The sequence below is a fragment of the Malurus melanocephalus genome, unplaced genomic scaffold (assembly GCF_030028575.1).
Source record: "Malurus melanocephalus ecotype Western Australia unplaced genomic scaffold, MMel_1.1 scaffold_48, whole genome shotgun sequence".
NCBI lineage: Eukaryota > Metazoa > Chordata > Aves > Passeriformes > Maluridae > Malurus > Malurus melanocephalus.
In genome coordinates, this window is record NW_026623280.1 from 666,118 (window position 1) to 687,514 (window position 21,397).

The 21,397-nt window shown below is 39.7% G+C and overlaps 1 protein-coding gene across 1 annotated transcript in view; it reads left to right on the forward strand.

The window, feature by feature from the left end:
* The first annotated feature begins 1,665 nt into the window (after nucleotides 1–1,665).
* The window catches only part of PPP2R5A (protein phosphatase 2 regulatory subunit B'alpha), a 41,961-nt gene continuing 22,229 nt past the window's right edge, over nucleotides 1,666–21,397 (forward strand). The window contains exons 1-3 of the mRNA XM_057365101.1: nucleotides 1,666–2,043; nucleotides 2,275–2,501; nucleotides 19,466–19,662. Of these exons, the coding sequence (XP_057221084.1) occupies nucleotides 2,351–2,501; nucleotides 19,466–19,662 (348 nt within the window). The 5' untranslated portion in view covers nucleotides 1,666–2,043; nucleotides 2,275–2,350. The remainder of the gene's footprint in view (nucleotides 2,044–2,274; nucleotides 2,502–19,465; nucleotides 19,663–21,397) is intronic.

The following is a 21,397-nucleotide window of genomic DNA, read 5'->3' on the forward strand; positions in this document are numbered from 1 at the left end:
AGAAGAAAATGACAGCTGTCGGAGGGCAGGCAGGAACAGAGGAACTCACCGATACAGGGGCTTGGCCCCAGTGATCTCTCAGCAGGAGCTGTGGGCCTTGAAGTGAGAATTAACCAGGTAAGGAATGCAAGGAGTTCTCTTACTGCAATGAATACAGGAGCGGCAATTAAAGGACGAGTGCCTAAAGACTGCTGTGTTGTCTGTAAAATGGATTTTGTAATGTATTTTAAAAAAAATTAAAAGTCTACAAAATTACAAAAGATTTGAGCAGTATACTTCACTGGTACCCTATAATTTCTAGACATGTTGTATACAGAATTTAATGTAGAATGTACAGAAAAAAATTCTCATAGCTCAGCTCAGCATACAGGAGTTRCAGAATATTCTGAGYTGGAAAGGACCCATAAGGATCATTGAGTCCAGCTCTTAAGTGAAKGGCCCACACTCCCTCWCTCTGCTAAAGATTATTCCACCAAAAGCAAAAAAGATGGGAAGCACACAAATCAGAGACTTTGTTGACATAGGAAAGAGTGACAGAAGGAAACAGAACAGTTTCTACTGAACAGGCTTCCACAGTCTTACCCTTTCATGCTCACATAAAGCTATAATCGTTTGGCTTTTGATTTATAGTTTATACACACAGATTCAAGTCCAACTCATGGAGGCATTTTACAAACCTTTACGGTTACCTTAGTGTATTTATGCCCYGTCACAGCCACTGAAACTCGAGAGTGTGCTTAAAATACTACAAATACTTGCTTGCCGAATTGGTATCTAAAACTATACAGCAGAAAGAAATGTGCTGATGTGCACAGAACCTAGCTTTACGTGAATAGCTACAAGGTAAGGCATCCCACGTGTTTGCAATTCCAAACGGGGGGAGGATTGTACGTGCAAACGGGACAGTGCAAGTCAGACTTCAATGCACACAGCCATGGCTTTCTCGTGCTGCGGCGGTCGTAATTCCCATTTCTCACGGCCAGGCTCCAGCCTGATCCCCACACAATCCATAACACAGCCGCTCCTTGCCAGTCCAGCACGTGGCTCGTCCCAGGGAATGCCGCGCCTGCACCCGCACCACGAGCTCGGCACTCGGAATGAAACACCGCCAAGCAACAGAGTCCACGGGGAGACGTARGGAAGACAAAAAGTGCCGAGGTGTCGGGAGGGTGGGCAAAAAAAAAAAAAAAGTCAGAGCAGTTGGAAGATGGCATSTAGCGCATCGGCGCGCTGCCGCGACTCCAGGCGCGCTCGGCTCCCGCTCAAACACTTTCTAGACGGTGTCCCTGTGAGAAGAATCCCCGGGCAGGCTCCGCAGGGCGCGGAACGCCACGGCGCAGGACCCGGCGATGCGCAGCACCCGCGGCCGCGGTTTCCCAGCGCGCCGCGGCATTGGCCACAACGCGCCCCGCCCGCCATCCCGCCCCTTCCCCTTCCCTCAGCGGGAAACCCCGCCCACTCCATATACTCGCCTCTCCATTGGAGGAGMCAGCTGTCAATCACCCCGTCCTCGGCGCGCGGCCCGACTCCCGCGTCCTCTCCGGGGGAGCGGGCGGGTGTTCTGCAGTTCTCTCCTGTCATTGGCTGTCCCGCGCCGTCAATCACACAGCATCGCCAATCAGAAGCGCTTCTTCCGCCCCCGTCCCGCCCCTTCCCCCACCCTCCCCTCAACTCCGCTCTCTCCGCCAAGTTGCGCGGCCGCTGCCCGGCGGCTCCGGGGTTCTGGCGGAGGCGTTCGCGGCGGTCCCCGGCGGAGCGCGACGGGGCGGGATGACAGCGGAGGCGCGGGGAGCGCCCGGCGGCGGCTGAAGGCGGACAAGGGGCGTGTGGAAGCGAGCGGCTGAAGCCCAGGGGCTAGTCCTGCCGATGACAGCGGGCTCGGCTGAAGGGGACGCGGAGCGAACGAGGAGAGAGCGAGGCAGCGGCGCCGCCGAGCCCGTCCCGCGGCGGATCGCGCCGCGCCTGTCCTGAGGAGAGAGGGACCCCGGGAGGGAAAGTTTGGCGCTCGTCCGCCCCCGCCCCGCCGGGCAAAGTTGTCTTTGGGTTTGTTTGTTTGTTTTCCCTTTCCTCCTCCTCCTACCCCCTTCCGCTCCCCCGCCAGCTCCGCGCGGGGAGGAAACGGCGAGGGAAGCAGGAACTGAGGAGCGACCCGGGAGCCTCCCCAGTGCCCGGCAGAGCTCTCACCGCTCCTCACCTCCTTGGTCCGGTGCGTGAGGGCTGCCAGGACTTCATTTTTCGTGGTGTTTTTTGTTGGTTTTTTTTTTTTTTTTTAAGTCCCTATCTTTTTTGCCCGCCCGCTTCTCCCTCCGGTTCAATATATGCTCGTGGAGAGCCGCCCCGCCGCCCAGCCATGTCGGCGGCCATCTCTGCCGCGGAGAAGGTGGATGGCTTYACACGGAAATCGGTGCGCAAGGCACAGAGGCAGAAGCGCTCGCAGGGCTCCTCGCAGTTCCGCAGCCAGGGCAGCCCGGTGGAGCTCTCGCCGCTGCCCCAGCTCAAAGGTACGAGCCTGCCCTCCCGCCCTCCCCTCCGGCTGCAGGTGCCGCTGCTGACACCGCCTGCCCCGGCTTGGCCCCTGCCCCGCACCCTCTGCCCTTTASCCGTGTCCTCCCCTGCCCCCGGTGCTTTCCAGGTAGGGACCCCGCTGCAGGAATTCCCCCTCTGCTCACACAAACCAGCGCCGCACGGGTCGGCTCTCGCTCGCTGTCCCGGCCGCTGACCCCGCTAACTCGCCATCCCCCTTTTCCGCCTGGTTCGAGTGGTTTTTTTAAGGTCTTACAGAGGAAAATGTAGACGATAAAGGGAGTTCAGGAGTGCAGGGAATTGAGCTCTAAAACCTGGGAGCAAGCGGTGGCTCCTCCCACGGGGGATTTTGCGAAGAGAAGCTCTGCCCGGGGCACAACATCCTGAGTTACCGGAGAGAGTTTGCGTTGTGCTGCTCGGTGCTTTCGCACCGCTTTTGGGCAGCGTTTGAACGACGTTTTCCTGCTTTTCAGGAGACTTTCTCCTGCACATTGCTATATGGAAACACTCTCAAGTGAATGAAGACTCTGGATGCTGGCGTTGCTGAAACTGAAGATAGACAGTGGAGGTTTTAGCCACTGTGCTGCAGCTAAAATCTGAGAAGGCTCAGTTGATTAGGTTACAAAAATGAAGTGAAGTTCATTGCAACCTTCTACATCTTGGAATCTCAGAATAAATTTCTTTGTATTTTAAAAATTGCAAAAAACTCTTGCTGGGTAGAGAAYACAAACTTGTTACTAAAGCGTTTGTCTGGGACCTTAAAAACAAGGGAAAGCGATTACCTTAATGTGACCTAGCATGTTAATTTTGCTTCCACTGGCTTTAAAGTCTTAAARCTTTTGAAGCTGCATGATATGATGGTGGAAAAAAAGCCTGATTTGTAGCAAATATCCAAAATATGAATAAGATATAGTAAACTTAAAATTTTTCCTAGATATTATTTTTTTTGCAGTTTGGTTTTTATGGCATTTACAGTTGTGTCTATAGTATTTCAAGACAAACACCTTTTCCTGCTTTTTGAGTGGCAGATGTACATGGATGATAAATCTGGCTCTTAGCAGAAATGTTATTGACTAGAAATAAGCTTAGGCAGGGGAGTAGCAAGGGGAGGGTTGTTTGTTTGGTTTTAGTGTATTTGTTGCAGGCGTTTTTGGTGTTAGTTTTAATAACAGCAGGGGTGTTCTTGCTGCTTGTTTGGGCTCCCTGTTCTCTGTGAGGTTGTGTCCTGTCTTGGTGTACTAGTTTGATTTGAGGGATTTATARCCTGGATAATTCGTTTGAAATCAAGGTTCACTTTCTGCTATTCCCCATGCTGTTTAGACAATATGTTTTGCTCGGAGATAAATTTTAGCAAACCACACTTGAGACCCTTTAAAGGCCTGTGGTAACTATTGCACACAGGTGGCAGATTTCAGGAAGTTTGAGTCCTGGTCCACCAAATAGTCAAACATTCGTGTGTTATGCCGGARTAATTCCAGCTTAAATCAGCAAAATGTCCAAGTTTACATTCTTTGCTGAGCTGGGATCTTAATATTAGATTTTTAACTCTCTGTTATTAAGTCTTGTAGTTTTGTGAGTGTGGTTTTACAGCGTTTTACTTAAAACACAAAGAAATTTTGCTAGGCATCAGCAGCTCAGATGTTTGGAAATTTGAAGCCATAAACCGGCTGAGGAATTTCTTCAGTTATTCAGGGTTTTATAGTAGTTTGAATCGCCTTACTGCCTTAAGTTCTTAAAGGAAAATCCCATCAGTCTTCATGGTTATGATTCAGATATAAAGTCGTGCTTTGGAGAACTGCTTCAGAACAGAAATTGTGTGCAAAATATGCCTTTGTGAGCTGTAGTGTCCCAAGTAACCAATTTGCAGAAAGTCAAGGAGCACTCTTTTGCTTGGTTTTCTCCCTTAGGTTTGTGATGTTAGATTTGTCCTGAAAACAGCTATGGACATAAGATGGTTTGTTTTCATCTGTTGATGCTCCCTCTCTCCCTTTTCTTAAACATTCCTTGCCCCTGAAACTAAAAAAGGTTCTAGAAAAAGTTTRCTCTCTCTAGAAGTAGATCATTTTGTACAACTATTTGTTCTAATCACACAAGTCTTGGGAAGATGAAGCTTTGCTTTATCCTTTAAAGTTGAGAGGGAAATCAGTAGTAGTTTTGATGCTGCCAGTGTAGATGCTGCCAGTGTAGTGTCATCTACAGAATCATGAGCCAGAATTCCCAGGGTGGGGCTGGAAAAGGAAAGTACAGTCATTATACTAATGCCTATGGGTGCTCAGCATGCACTTATGTAATTAGAATAAGTTTTTGCTTTTACAAACCTCTTCAAATAAATGGTTCAACCGGAGGTATTTCAAACCTGTACTGGGAGAAAAGCAGAGGTTTTTAGATGAAAAAGCAGTTTGRTATTATGCTGCTGTAAAATATTTCATCTTGTTTATAGGTGCTGTCTTGTTTCATGGCTTTTAAGGGAAACTTTTCTAAAATAAGTATAACAGTATTCTAAAACTCCCAAGTAGGTTTGTCAGACTGCCCTAAAAAACTTGCATCTATTTTACTGGAGGGAGAGATGTTCCAGAAGAAAAATAAAAATTACCCAGCACTTGAGAAAGTACCTTCTTGGGCAGAGAGYGTAGTGGGATTTTTCCTCTTCTCTAGGGGCTGTTTTGTTTGCCACTGAAACGGCCAGCTCAGACTGTGAGACACACTTTCAGAGTTGTATTGTTTCAAAGCCTTTAGATAGATAATCTTAAAAGTACGTATTCCTTCAGTTAATTGTACTGCTGCTCTGAATTACCAAAATTCTGTAGTTTGGCTGTGTATTTCTTCTGGCAGTGATACAACACATCTCTTATTGCTGGGTAACAGTCCCAAGTAGTATCCCAGTAGTAGCAGGAGCTCTTCCCTTCAGAGGTGTTGTTGCAATGAGGTTGATAGGTGGGATGGTAAGAATGTGTGTTGTCATTATCAATCAGGTTATTTTTGTGTGTAATGGTATCTATCCTGTTCAGATGAAAGCTCAGCAAAACCTGACTGATGGCAGGATACTCAAAATAAGTTAGTAATTTATTCTTCAGTTAGTTTAACAGATTTCCTAAAGCATTTGTTATTCAGCAGTATTCTTTTTACTGTATTATTTAAAAACTGAATAAAAATACTGATGACACAGTGATTATGTTTAAAAGAAAAAAAACTTGTTAAATCTCCCCCAGTCTTCTCTTCATTTTGTTACCTAAAGTTTGCATAGTGTAAGTCTTTTGAAGAATATTCAGCAAAAAATAATGTTCTGGAACACAGCAAGATTTTGTCATTTCATGGAAGATTCTGAGAATAATGCTTTTAAAGAAATCTGACAAAAGGGAATGTTTTTGTTGTCTTAGGAAGTGATAATCTTTTCCCGATAGGAAATTGTTTTAAGAGACTGCAGTAGAATATAGCAGTTCCCTTCATTTTTGAAAAACTTGACTTTGGAACCTGATCTGACTCTTTACAGTMGATGTATGCATGCTTGTCTCTGTAATTTTTAGTTGAAGAAGCATGTAGAAATACAGGTGGAAAGTGGTGAATAAAATACATGACTTGTTGCTTTTATTTAGTATAGTTAATATGGTCTGTGAGGTTGTGAAGCAAATAGATATTTTATTTCTGTATATCAAAAATGTCAACTGCAGCTGGAAAGAATAAATGTTTCCTGGTGCCTTTCACCCTTGCAGCAGAACTGGAAAGTGGTCCATAAATCTTTCAGCCATGGACTAGAAATGGTTATAATGATCTCTGTGGGGATGAAAGTTGCAGAGGTGGGCTGTACTGGAATAAGAGATTTTTAAGAAGCCCTCCCAGTGTGTTGTGTCAGCATTCAGATACAGGATGTAAAATAGRTGTTAACTCTGGTATTTTCTTTACTTAAACCCTTGAGAGAGAGCTTGGKTCTGACTGAAGACTGGTTGCTGTGTTCAAGCGAAGCTTTTGTGGAAATGTTACAGGGAGGCCTAATAACCTTGCCTATAGGTAAAATTTTAATGCTCTTAAATCTGAGGATCAGTTCAAACCTCAGACTTTGACTGGCTTTGAATCACATAGTGTKTGCTTCAGAGTGACATAAATAAGTGGAATTAAAAACWGCTGAGAGGAATTTTCTTGTCATATTMAGTTGCGTTTGCTCCCCAAGGGGAGATGTGCTTCAAAGTTTTAGAATGGTTTACTTTTACTACAGTCTTAATATTTGTAAGTGAAAGGACAGTTTTCTCTCAGATTTGCACTTGTTTTTTTGTGTCCCTCRCGATTCATTGTTATTTCTTCTAGAGTCCCCCATCCTCCACCTTTTGTGTTCCACATCCCTTGCAACTGCGATCATCTTGGATGAGTTTTTCCTTAAAAGTGAGAATCTTTACTTCAGATGATGATGAATGAGGATGTTCTCTGAGGAATTTGTATAACTCTTATTATAATGACAGCAGGGTGCACTGTGAAGTAGTCAAAATTTCCTTTTTAGTGAAGTTGCAATCTTGGGAAATAAACAACCTGTAACAGATGAAAAAGCTGTAGTGGTTCCATGAAAAACGAGCTGTTTGAATTTTTTTCTATATTAAGGACCTTGTTCCTAGTTTATGGAGCGGAACATTTTAGTCTTTAATTCTTAACAAATTGACCTTTTTTATCCGTAGACTTGAATTTTTGGTCTTGGAATATACTTCCATCAAGAGCAACTCCTAAATATAGAGCCTATTGACAGTCTTCACATGAACTTTTCTATTTAAATCTTTCACATCTTCTGTGTGCCAGCTTAGTATCAGGTTTCTTTTTCCATATTCATTGCTTTCTGGTTTAGTCAGATAGTAGTTTTGCAGGTACTGAATTTAATGTTAGTTGCTGTAGGAAATACAAATGGAATTAGTTATTGCTGCAGGCTATCTGAACAAAAGATTACTTCAGTCTATAGATTTGGGTTGATTTTTTTTTTTTTTTTGACATCTATCTATCTTGAAATCATTCAGTGCTTTTGAAAAGGTGTCGTACCARCAGTTCTGTTCAGATTAATATTCTGAAGCACAAAGGGGATTTGTGTTGTCTTCTGAGAAAAAAAAAGACACTTGCATTGAGAAGACCATAACATTTAGCTTCTATACCATTGTTGTCTTGATTCCTGTTTTAATCTAGCAGGTTAAAATTATGGTTTCACAGCAGCATGTGGATTTGAGAGATTGGAGCTGCAGATGAATTAGATTAATAGGTAGTAAATGACGCCTGTTTTAGAAGACTCAGTTGGCAAAATGCTGTACTAGAAACTGGATGGTGACAGCTTCCTTTTAATGGCTGAATCATTGATTGTATCAGAAAATTACTGAACTAGTTTCTCTCAGGTTTTGCTGAGTTTGTGGCCAGTGAATAACRTTGTCTACAAGATGCCTATTTCATGGTACATTTCTTACTTGAAAGCAGAACTCATCATATTTACGGTTGCCTTCAGTTTTCTTTCATGAGACCTTATTCTCAGCTGCTTACAACATGGTTGAGCTGTTTGGGCTGAAGTTTTCCATGCCAAGTATGGACAGCTTTATTTGCAGCTGTTCCTCAAGCTAGTTTTCTTAGTTTCAGCAAAACCAATTCAAACTACTTTTAAGAYGAGAAGAAAAATAAATCGTGTCGTGTCAATATTAAGAAAATAAAAATTAAACTATGTTGAGGTTTAATGCAGCAGCATTAGACTGCTGCTTAGCTCATGGTTCTTGAGGCAAATCTCATTTGCTCCAAATTCTTATTTGGTTCAATTGTAGCTGTTGTAGCTCAATAGCAAGACTCATGACTGGTATTTGCTAAGATGTTTTATACAGATTCTTCAGGATCTGCTGTGCAGTCCCATCTGCCATGCACTATGAGGCTGCTCTGTGTGTCTTTCCATGGGTTTATTGTCTCTAATACTGCCAGGGCAGCAGCCAAGGGTATGGAAAACCTGTCATTTTCTACAAACAAAACCCCAGGAATACCTTACAGGAGGAGGGATGGTATGGAACTGGTGAGCTGATGGAGAAGCTTAACTGGGAAGAGAGGCAGAAGCCAGCCCTTCCCCAATGGCTGCTCAGTGTTCGGAGTCTCAACACTCCTACTGGCTGTGAAACTTTCTGGTAATGTTTCTTACCATATTATTTTCTAAKTTCTTCATAACTTGTCATTACAAGCATGGATTTTGTCCTTCCCATGATCTTCCTGAAACTATACAGGTTTTTGTTCTATATATCAGGAATTGATTGCAGATGAGTTGGTTCATGAAATGAGATGTTTTTTTCTTGAGAACTTAAAATTGAGGAGAGCATATCTGTACATTTGGGGATGGGAGTGGGAAGTGAAGCTGGGAAAGGCTGCTAAAATGTAAATGCAGGATGCTAGGCCTCAGTGTTTTAAGGGTATGGAGGCTATGGGAACAAACAGCAGTCTGATCAGAATTCGGCAGACCCAAATCCTGCGGAAATAGTAGCATGTATTGCTGCAATGGATATGGTGAAAAGAAATGGCTGTAGGTTAAAAAATAAAAATAAAAATTGTACTGTTGCATTGCCTTCTAGGATTGGAAAAAGATTTCTGTCTCAATCTCATCTTAAGCTTCTTCTCTTTGCCATTTTTTCTCCTGACCTTATCAAGCAAAGCTTTGGTGAAATGGATGGGTTTTATCAGCTTTGYTGATATGATAGGGTTCAGAAGAGAAATATGAATTTTGCTGTGGAGTTGGGAGGTCAAGGTGTGAATAACAGCAAAAATTATATTTGTGCATGTATATTCAAGAAAAATGCTGCAAAAGGAAGATGTTCTATTTCTAATAAATAATTTTTGAAACATTGAGAATTTAAAAGACAGTAAAGTTACTCCCTACCATAAGAGAGAAGTTTTCMATATGTTACACAGGTTTCAGATGGCTGATTAGAAGTTTGTATCTTGGACCATCATGTGCTTGGAGAGTTGACAAGCTGTGGGTAACAGACAATGAAAGCAGCACAGTGGATTTTCTCAGAACTGAAAGAAGAGGAGTGTTGAGCAAGTTTAGAGAAGGACAGTATAGCATGGGTCTGGAAGACTCATCTCAAGTAGAGCAGGAATAAAAAGTCGCAGCAGTGTGTCTAAATAGGAAGGGGGAAATGSCTTTATCTCTGCTATACTTGTATTAGGGGATTAACAGAGTGCATCACTGCATAAACAAGTGAACATTTAGAAGTGATTTAATAGATTACTTCTGTAGATGCTTGGGCCTTCAAAATACAAATACATAGTTTTTATTTTATTAATTTAATCCCCAGTAAAATTATATGGGAGAGTGTAGGGGTAAATAGATGTTTTTTAAAAAGAATTTAAATTTAGTGTAATTGTGTAAAACTTTTGAAAAGTGTACCATATTTTCAATTAAAAAATCCATGCTTAAAATACTAYGTAGATGTAAGATTGAAGTTCTGTTAAGAAGCAAAACATTGGTTCCACATGTATGTGAAAGCTACAAATGATGAGAACTGAACTAGGTTTTAAATTATGTATGGGGAAATAAACCTGTGCATATCAGCTTAGCTGCATTCTGTAGGAAAACAGTTATTGTTCTTCTGAGAAGGAAAATTAAGATGTGACTATCAGAACCCTCTTGAGAGACATGGGCTTGGTTGCACAGTAAAGTCAGGAAGGATAGGGTTTGGTAATACGTATTCGTTCATTTTTCCTTAAGAGTAGGAAGCAGGATCAAAATAAACCAAATACATCAAAATGATGTAAATTGAGTTTAAAGATAGCCAAGAGGTTTTGCCAAATGAGAGAGTACTTAAAGTGCAGGATCCCTCATTACTGTACACTTCATGTTTACAGCTTTTGCTAGAAAGAGTGTAACTGTTAGAGTATGGTCAAAATTGATGAAAAAATTATCTCAACCTTTTTGTTCTAAGGCTAAATGCTTACTTCACTTAAATTAAGCAAAGAGATCCCACAAGTGCTTGATTTTTGTCTGCTCAGGATGATCAGTTCTCATTTAGGGTGGTGCGAGTTGGGTCACTGAATGCAGCACAAGCAGGATTTCACCTGTGTTCCCTGTCTCATTTAATCATAGTTCTTGCTACTGTCACATAAAGTATCTCCTTATATTATTTGCCAGAGAAGACTTTGAAAAGTGATAAACACTGGTTTAGTCAATTTGTGAAGTGTATTTATCTAAGGAGTTAATCCAGTACTTGTAACTTCCACACAGATTTACACAGGAATTCAGGGGAAGAGGTGGGTTTTCCTTGTCTTCTGAAAAGTTAGATTGACTGTTTCCTCTGGCATGCATTTCTTATTAAATTACACCTCTGTGCATCTCCTTCATATTTAAAACAGCTAAGTGCCAAATAAATTGCAGAATGAGTTTTTGTACTTCTGTGAAATAATGTTTAACAGTAAGTCCTTGGTTACAGAGAAAGGGTATTTTTTATATTGCACTTAGCACTAATATTGCCATGTGAAAATAACATGGGTGTTTCTTCAGTTTCTGGGAAAATAAATAAACAGATTTGATTTGTAATGTTGACTTTCATGTTCTCCTGTGATGTCAGACTTGAGCAACTTCATAATCTTACTCAAAATTAATTTTACACTTGGATAAGATGAGGAAATGTTGGAGGAAGAATACAAGTTAATAGATTTTTAATCTGTTAATAATGTCCCACACCAGATCCACTTATGGCATACTTCATAATTACCACTCAGTAATTATAAACTACTGTAATGTAAGTCAGAAAAGGTAACTTACTCAGATTGTAAGTACACTTGCTGTTCTTTCAGACTTAAAAGGTACAAATCAATTGGTTTCGGCCAAGCAAAGTATTCATGTTCCTATGAATCAAAAATRTTGTTTTTAATGCAATCCTGGATAATGGCTATTAAGCTGAAATTTTTGCTGAGCTGTGTGGCACACAACTTTGTCACCTGCTTTTCAGCTGTCTTTGTGCCCTGGCAAAATTTGTGCAGAGCACTACAGCTGTTGCGGGGTAAGACAGGGAGCAGCGTTGCTCAGATTGTTCTTTTAACTCTTAGCAGGGCAGATGTGAAGTGCTTCCTTGAGTCTGCCTTGTCACACCCTCAAGGGTTTTATTACATCTTCAAAATTACATGTGAAAATCYGAAATTTTGTTACACTTGGATAAATAGTGTTTCTTTAAGGACAAATGCTTCCATTTGTGGAAATAAGTTCGTGTTTTGGGAACATGGAGCATCATAGCAGTTGTCCCTTCTGATCTTTTTGAATAGACACTCTCAGAAACTTGGTTTGTAGTGTCCTTCCATTTCTCTTGGGTTTTGCTGGTGATTAATTTTCCCAGCAYAGGAGTGGGTTACCTGCTCATGCAGTGTAACCTGAATTAGACTTTAAAGAGAGGACCTGTTTACATACTCAGGGCTTTACCTTGACCTTTATCTGCCCTCTTGTTAGGAAGACTTCTTGAAAGCATCTCTGTCTTACCATAACAAAAACCTTTGTTGCATTTCAATATGAAAAAAGCTATTTGGGACTTGTCTTTTCTGTTTGGGAAAGAAGTTTTAATTCTTGGGCTTTGTATCGATTTCTATAATTTTAAATTAAAGRTTGCTATCTATTCCTTGTTCACATCTTCTGGGAAAAATTTTCTGCTTAAGAAATTAATTACACTCCCCTTTTCCTAATTGAATGACCTGGCTGTGCATATTAAATCTGCAGTAGGATTTATCAACCTTAAATTTAGAAGTATCTTCCCTAAAGAGGCAGGTTACTATTTAAAATTAGTTTTTAGAGGTTCCGGGTATATTAAAAAAATGCTTACCCTGCCATATGATCAGTCAGTGAAACTGCTTTATGGGCTTTAAATGAAGATGTCAAATACAGTAGCAGAACATAATAGTTGACTTATGGGCGGGAGAAAGCTTGTTTCAAGTACAAGAGGAGTAGGTGGCTTTTTTTTTTTCTTTTTTTTGAAAACACAACATTTCATCTGTATAAGAAACAAAACTTCTTTGCCTTCTCTAGTAAAAACAATATTCTGAACAAAACTTCATATGGTTAGCCATGTGCAAATTGCTCAATTCACTGTGTTCAGAGGCAACATTGATTCAGTTGTGTCAGTCCATTGGACAATTTTTTGCCTGCTTTTCTTTGTTGTTGTTGTTGTTGCATGGAACTAAGTTTCAGCTAGATTCTGAACTGCTGGCATGCTTGTAAGGTAACCTTTGTATTGTTAAACTTGTACATTTTGTTAAGGGTGACTTTGGGGTGTTTTTTGTTCCTGTTCCAGTGATTGGTATGCTTGGTGAGTTTTTATTTGTTTAAAGAATCAATGGTGCTTTTAGGTCTTTCTTAAGAAAGTGTGGTAGAAATAAGGTTGAATTGTGGCAGGCCCAGTTACTGACGTTTTAAGGACCAAGATGATAATTTGTATTACTTTTCACATCCAACTGCTTGTTGTCTTCTGTAATAAAACAGTAGGAAAGAGGGCTATTAATATGAAAGCATTTGAGTGGGGTACTTTCTTACTCTTTAAAGTATCTTGGTTAACTCAAATCTTAATTAAAATCAAGGGATTTAACATGCTAGTCGCTGGAGATTCTAAACTATATGAAGTTGTAAGAAAGCCTGGAAGATGGTAGAAACAATCTAGATAAGACACTTGCAGTTTATTATCATTGCAAGAAGCCATGTCACAGAAATGGTGACAGATGTTGTTAGATCAGCGTGGGCTTTTCAGATTTTGTGGACTGATTTGTTGAGGTCAACTGCTGGCCACGTGGAGCAGCAGCAGAGACTCTTTGAACAAACAATATCTTACTGGGTAGGAGACAGCTTTCCAAGAGTGCTTTTTACTAAATGACTTAAAAATTATCTGTAGCCCTGACTTGTAACTAACTCTATAAAACATGGTGCTGTATGTGAATAAAAGGAATTGTTGATTGTTGAGAATTTAGTTGAGAATCTAGTTTTACTTCTAATATGTGATTGGCTTTTTTACTTTTTTCCTTCCCTGGCATGTATCACAGAATTAACCTTAGAGTATTCCAATGAGCAAAATTTCTSATTTTTTAGCTGTTTCAAAAGAAAATGGAGATTCACAATGTGGAAGGTGCCACAGCATGCAAGTCTTGCCTGATAACCATCTGCAAAACAGTTTACTTAAAGATGGAAGTAGAGCAGAAGCTCAGATTGTTATCTTGATGGCCTCTTTGCAGTCCTGATTTCCAAAATGAAGAGTTTAGATGAGCATATGGGTCCTAGACAGGACTGACCAATTTGGCAGTTCTGTGCCAAGTCTTTGTTTGTTTGTTTGTTTGTGTGGTTTTGTGTGGTTTGGGTGGGTTTTTTTGTTTGTTTTGCTGGGTTTTTTAAAAAAWTCTCGTATATGTCTTACAAATTTCATTTCAATAATGATTGAAAATGCCCTTTTACTTCTTCGCCTTCCAAACCTCCTTCTCTAGTGAACACTTATTATTGAATAAGGAGCTGGTTAACATTTAAGATACATAATGTCGTTTTATCTGACTCCCTTATCTGTCCTGGAAAGTCAGAGTTCTGTTCACTGACAACATGCAGAAAAATTTACTCAGCCTCTTCCAGAGTCCTAGCAACAGCTGTAGATTTTGGGGTAACAGGGAATTTGAAAATGCATCCTGTTGAACTCTGATTGGAGGGTGCAGAGGGAAAACTTAACCCCCTGGTCTGTTAAAAAATAGTGCTTACTTCTTAGGGTGACAAATTTTTTTTTTGGAAACCTGAAATTTTGTGGGAAACCTGAAAATATTGATGAAAAGTTCCTTGGATGCCTGTGGTGCTGCACAGAGCTCATCTGAGCAACTGAAACGTTGGGCTGTTGAGCTCCCAAAAGCTGGAATTGTGGGAACTTCTCTTATGGGTGTATGGAGTTTCTGGGGAATGTTGTACACTTACCAGTGTAGCCAAGTATACAAGGGCTACATTTTTTCTTTRAAAAGGAGCTTAAAGTGATTTAAAACAAAACCCCCAGACCCAACCAAATCCCACAAGAAACAAAAAATCCAAAATCTGCTATTCCCAAAAAGTATCTAACTTAACTGAAAAATCCTACCTACACATAATCTCTTAGTTGGATGATGTGGTTCCRGAGGAGATGGTAAACTGACTTAGCAGCTTGCTGCAGAGAGCTTCTGCTCTCATCTCTAATCSTGTGCCAGAGCTGATGCACATCAGGCCCCTCCAGGAGCCATTTARCCTCACTAATATGACCACGTTATTGAGTTAAAACAGCTTAGGAGGAGCCTGACAAGTTCCAGAGCCAGTGCTGATGGATGGATGTGACTGGAACAGAGAACGGGAAGGGAGGAGTAAATGGGAGAGGGGGTAGTAGGGAGAGAAACCTCTCTCAATCTTTTTGTCAGCCAACTACTTTGCTGCAGTCAGGCTGCACATGGAGACTTTGGAGAACCTGGAAACACTCTGTGTCCTGTTGGAACATCAACTGCATCAGAACTGCATCTCTTAACAATGCTTTACCATGCCTGTAACATCAGCACTCAGATGCTGGGAGAAATCACAGCAATCTTGTACACAAGAGCTCTCCAGGACAAAATCGAATATTAAATTTTGGTCAAATAGGATTCCCTGTGCTTGTTTCATGTAGCTGGAGCAGAGTTTATCACACTAACTCCTTTTCAGACTACTGGTATCTCTGAAAGGAGCAGTCGGTACAATAATGTTGATTCCTTCACCTAATGTTTAAAGCCCCAAAACCAAACTCAGAGATCTGGTGTCTCACAGTCCACAGTATTCCTCTCTCCAATGTCAGAGCTAAAGCCCCATTCTGCCCTAGCAGTCCCTCCACCACCGAGTACAGCTGAATACTGTGCAGTAAATGTAACCAGCAGCAGAGTCTAAGTCCTACACTTTGCACTGTTGAATGCAGCATAATTATGACATGATCCTTTTCATGTATTCCGTTTATGAGGGAATTATCTGGAAGTGTAGAATTGTCACCAGCTTCTAAGGCGATATGTGGTGCTTTATTCATAACATCACTGTCCTCTRAGCACTTGAAAGGGCTGTGGATGAACTTCTTTAAGAGGCTCTCTTAACTGCTTTAAGAGACAAAAACTTCGTTGTTTCTGCATTTTCTTAGGGTAGCTCTTTCAGGAAAAAGTAGAAAAATTTGATTAGAGAGACTCAAAAAAAGTGGAAAATAGTTGCAAATGTTCGAGAGGATTTATTTTGTATTGGCAGGGGAACTATGAATTTCGAACTTGCCATTTGTACAGTTGAGTATTTTTGTGGATTTAGAGTCTGAGTGAGGATTATGTTAGGTTCTCTGGCTTTGTACTGGTGGTCTTGTGTAAGCAATTGTGTGGAGAAAGGAGAATTATTTTTCTTTTTCTTCCAGGAGGAAGGCCTGTAAACATTAGAGCTAAAGATACCATAGGAAGACATCCTTGTGGTCCCTGGGCTAGTGATCCAGTGGTGTTTGTGTTCTCCTCTTTCCCYTTCTGTATTTTGTTTGGGCCTTCCCTAGAAAGATCAGTCTCCTAACTTAATATTCCATGCTTGGATTTGCACTGATGACCTTATAAATCTGGAAGCATTCAATTTAGAGAGAAATCTGTACATACAATCGTGCAGTTTCAGTGTTTTGAAGTTCTGCTCAGGAAAAAACTTCCAAGTCAAATCACTTGTTAATTTTTTATCCTTTAATATTGTGGCTGCTGTCTGTAATGAGGGGGGCTTTGTAAACAGTATAAATAGTCTGTGGAGAATTTAAGTATTATGGAGTGCAACAATCAAATTAAGTATTTTAATCAAACCCTTGACTATCTATCATGGAAATGACCAGAGGCAAGGAAGAGTCTTGATTAGAGTGGATCATAATTTGCAGTAATTCTTTTGGTGCTGGATGTTAAGTTTTTGTCTTCAGAATTTCCCATCATTATACTTGATTCAGGATTATTTCATTGAAGCATCTACTATCTGCTTTGAACCTTATTTATCTTCTATGGTCTTCATGGTATTTAGGGTATTGAAGAATAACAATTATCTTGAACTCCACTTGTATGATGTGAATCTTCGTAGAATATTAAATTGAAACTGGTTTGAAAATTATTCTATGGGTTGTTCAACTACTAAAGCTAAAAGCTCCAGTGTTTATGCARTTATGGCAGCACAGTTTATTTTATTCCTAAAGATAGAATGAACTATTGTGATAGGATTTTTTGGTGGTATAAAGTTGTCTAGTTTTCACTGTGCTGTGATAGTTAAAGGCAAGGCTTTGAAAAGTTAAGAACACTATCTGACAAACAAATTTCCCCCAGTCACTTGGTGGTTCCCATGGTACCTTTCATAACATTCCTGGGACAAATGTGCAAGTGTCAAGSAGGGATTGAGCACATGGATTCAGGTTGTGCTGATACAACAAATTAGCTTTCTTGTTACCTTATTATTTGCCATGGTGCACATAATTTTGATCTCTTTCAGATGACTAAAATAGTAAGTTGATAAAATAATTATGTTTCCCCTTATAAGTATGAAAACAGAATGGATGCTGAGAAGATGATACTTCCTTTGGTTTTACTTTAAATGTTTTAATAGTAACAAAACAGATTAATGGGCAGTCTTTTCATTTGAGGAAATATGTCCAATTGAGAGAGATCAGGTTGCTAATGAAATGGACTGCTAATGCATGGCAGGGGAGAAATTTGCTGATACTCTGGTGTCTAACTAAAAGTGACTAATGCAGGARTTTATTTGGTATTCTAGGGAGGGTAAGAAGTGATTTAATTATTTTGTATGAATTTCAGTTACTGGCTTTTACCRTAGGTTTTTAGTCTGTTTGAACCACAGTTAGATGTATTCAGGTGCTGTCTGCTGGTTTTTGAAACTTCTAGGTCGATTTTGCCTAGTGATACTTCATTTTTTATATTCTTTTAAAAATCATCTAACTACACTGTATTAGCTGTGCCTTGCTTGTGGACCTTTATAATTTGGAGTATAGTTGAGTTTGTAATGAGGAAAAATAAGAGTAGGCTCAGCTCCTGTGTTAGTCTGGCTATCAGCTTGGGGCTAGCAACAATAAAAGCTGCCCTCCCTGTGTCGGTTCCTTAAATTAGGCTTTTTGGATTTTCTCCTCAGCATGTCACTGTTATTGCTTTGTTGCTATGATACTTACTTACTCTTGCAATCCGCTGTAGAATATTAGAAGATCTGAGCTGAAATGTTATGTAACTTACAAATGTTTTTACAGCTGATGTTCATTATTTTGCAGAGTGTAACAATCCATGTCTTTGTAGCTCTCAGAGCAAAATAAGCATCTTGCAAAGGTTTTTATTCAAAAGAAAAACGGTTAAAATTGCAGAATTGACATTCAAAAGTGTGAACCGTTCTTCACGAGGGAGCAGTAATTGCTGGCTCCTTCAAAAGCTCCCTGAAGTTGTTATGCTCAGCTAATAGGATCATAATTGTCAGGTGGGGAAAGGGAACACAATACAGTGTTCTGGTGCCTGAATTTTCAAGGTAGAGCGAGCAGTATGGATTACAGTGGAGGTGTGTCAGTCCATTTCAGCAGTTACTGTTTGCTTATGGAAATGAAACAATTCTATCAGCTAACTACTGAATATTAAATCCAGTGTTGACTGTTGTTGTTCCAGCCACTAAATGAAAGGTATTTTGGTAAGAAACTTGAGAAACAGGCATTTTAAGAGCCTTTGAACTGTTAAGGGTACAAATTGAATGAAGTTTGCTTAATTAGAATAATTCTTAAACATAAAAGAGAAGCATGAAATATTTTGTTWTTTGTTCAGTTTTTAAAGTGAGACTTAAGGTTTTCAGTACTCAATGTTCCAATGCAGTCACCTTTTTCGTGTCGGGATAATTTTTTTTGTGATGAAACAACAATGCTCACAGCAAAACTGCAGTGAATGAATGATGTTAAGGGATGTAGTCAGGCCATAGACAAGTCTGGAAAATCCTTTAGGGGAGAGCATTCTTTATTTGGAGATAAACTTGGGAATACAATTTTTTTATCAGAGTAAGTGAAATCCCAACTGGCTGATAGATGCTGTGATACTGTATTGCTGCAGTRGCTGGACCCCTACAAGCAGTTAAAAAAAAAGGCACATTAAACCAAATTTTAATTTAAAATCATGACCTTTTTTGTTGCAACTTTGGAACAGTGTTGGAACGTATTAAGGATGTATTAAATTTTTGAGGAGCACAGTGCTGGGTAATCCATCTCTTTTAGCGTTAATGTGAAATGCTAATGGAGGAATTTTGCTTATCAGATTACAGAGGTACTAAATGCTAAACTGAAAATGCTAAGTCACAGCCAAACATGTTGTCTTAATAGGCCAAAAAATCTGGAAAGTCTTTATATGACTAAGATTGTAATAAATTTCTCAGACCAATTAAAATTCAGGATTAATGCTTTTGAAATATTGGAATTCTTTCTTAAGAGAAACATTGATCACATGATGTCAAAAGTATGTGGAGCATTTTGCATTGGGGTAAAAAGACAAGGTTCCTTCAAAGCAGATTTTACAGCTTTTAAGCAGGTTACATAATAAAGGATTAGGGAGCAGAATGAGACAAATCGGATGAATGAAAGGTTAGTATGATGCACTGCTTCCGTATATGACTTTTGGTGAGGGTGAGCTGGGACTTGTTAATGTSTGTGTATTTCAAATAAAGTGAATTCATTTTTGGTGAATGTATGTACTGCTGAATGTCCATTATTTTGTTCATATATCAGAAGGTGTGAATGGCGGGTGTTGCATTCTGACATATTTAAACAGTATTTTCAGTTTCGACAAAATTGCTTAACCTGCTGTTAATTTGCTGACTGTAGAGCACATCATTCCCCATGAAAAAACAAATCACAGCTATGCAAATTCTTGTCAACAAAATAGATTTATAAATCCTGTGTTTGCTTCTACAGATGTAAGTTTTGGGTTGTTTGTTTTTCTTTTATAGATGCCACCTTCAATGAACAGCAAGATCTTTTTTGTCAGAAGTTGCAACAGTGTTGTGTGCTCTTTGACTTCATGGACTCTGTTTCAGACCTGAAAAGCAAAGAAATCAAGAGAGCAACACTGAATGAACTGGTTGAATATGTTTCAACAAATCGTGGAGTGATTGTTGAATCAGCTTATGCTGACATAGTGAAAATGGTAAGTAGAATGCTCTTGTTATAGTTTGAGTTTTAATAAAATACCTTAATCAGTTTATTACTCTGATRGCATTTAACTCAGAATTGTGGTTGGTTATTCTGCTTATACAATATAATGTAATATAATTTGTTAATGATAACTTGTCTTAGAAAGGGTTGTAAAAACAAACAACTTGCAAGTTTTAATTATTAGCTGAAACATGATGCATTTAGGTTAATTAAAATGAAAGAACTGGTACACTCCAGACACTTGGCAGTCTGGGTAAGCTTTAAAGTTGTTCTCTTTCAGAAAATGGCAATATTTCAGTGCTGTCTGGGTTTTTTTATTTACCAGTGGCATTGGAGTGTTAGGCTAAAGTTTTCTGGTAGTGATTGCTGCAGATACTAGTGACAGCAGAAAGATTTATCAGCATAAGAAAGCAGCTCTATTTTGTAAATACTTTATATGGCTGTTTGTTGTTATTTTGGTCCTGGAGAGCTGTGCTAAGAGTAGCCTGAGTGGTTTGCTGAAGTTATAAACCACAGGATGACTTGTCCTGTGCAATTTCTACTAATGGCTTGTTGAATAATGAACAAAATATTTGTGGTTATCTGCTGACTTTCCCAGGTGTTTATATGCATTTTCAAATGCTACTTAAGTAATGTTTTTGATCTGCTTGTACTCTGCCTGTACGKGGATTGCAACTGAAGGACACTTGAGAATAATCTGAAATTTTTTTTTACTAGAAATGTGAAATGTTAAAAAGAATGGCTTTAGTCCCCATGCATTTATGTTAATTGTTCGCTAAACTTTGGTTAAGTTTACATAGATAAAATGCTGACTTTAAAACAGCTCACAGGAATATAAGCAGTGCAGTTCAAATACACAGCCTGCAACTTGTGTAGTTCTCCATACAATACAAGCTGTTTTTTTCTTAAGGTTTGTTTTGTTTGTTGTTTGGTTTGGAGGTTTTTCTGGGCAGCTGATAGGGAAGATCAGATCCTTAATATAAATAAGCATGGAAGTTCTGCCATTATGCTGAAGGACTAGGATTATTGAAACCCTTTTAACCATTTTAGCTGTTTCAGCAGATGCTTGTTGTGTTTTACAAAAAATCTGGGACACCAGGGGTTTTTATATAGTTTTGTTTTTTAAAGGACCTGATTTTCTATTCTAAATGTTTTATACCTTAGAAAATAAAGGACAAAGTATGTTCACCCCTTCTTAGGCTCCTTTTTTTTTCTTGCTGCTGRTGGCAGCAAGCCTGAATCCTTGCAGTATTTTCTTATTCTGTGTGCCCTCTATAGCCTCTTGTTAGGAGAAAGAATATACTAACTAGCCCATCGTACTTGTTGAAGGGAGGTTTTCTTTTATATTGGAGTTGTTTTCTTTTCTTGGAGATAAGGTTRTGTTGAGCTGTTCTTTTGAAGTTTTTGTTGTTGTGCAAATGATTGGATTCTGTGGATGCTTGTTTTTCCTTCCATAACAAATTTCCATCTYCTTTTCTCCCCTAAAATGACAGAAAATGAAGAAGCTCAGTGAGAGCTTTAAATGCTCAGTGAGAGCTTTTTGAGAGCTTGAGACAAAAGATCCCTCCAAGCTTGAATAGTATTTCTAATCTCCCTGGCAACTGGCAGCAGAAAAGSCCTTTGCTGTGAATTAGGACGAAGTACCAGCTTTCAGAAAAAARTCTGCATGGGTCTGTCTCTGCCTCCAAATAACACCTGTGTCAGGCCTGTGACCTTTCTTGGTAACA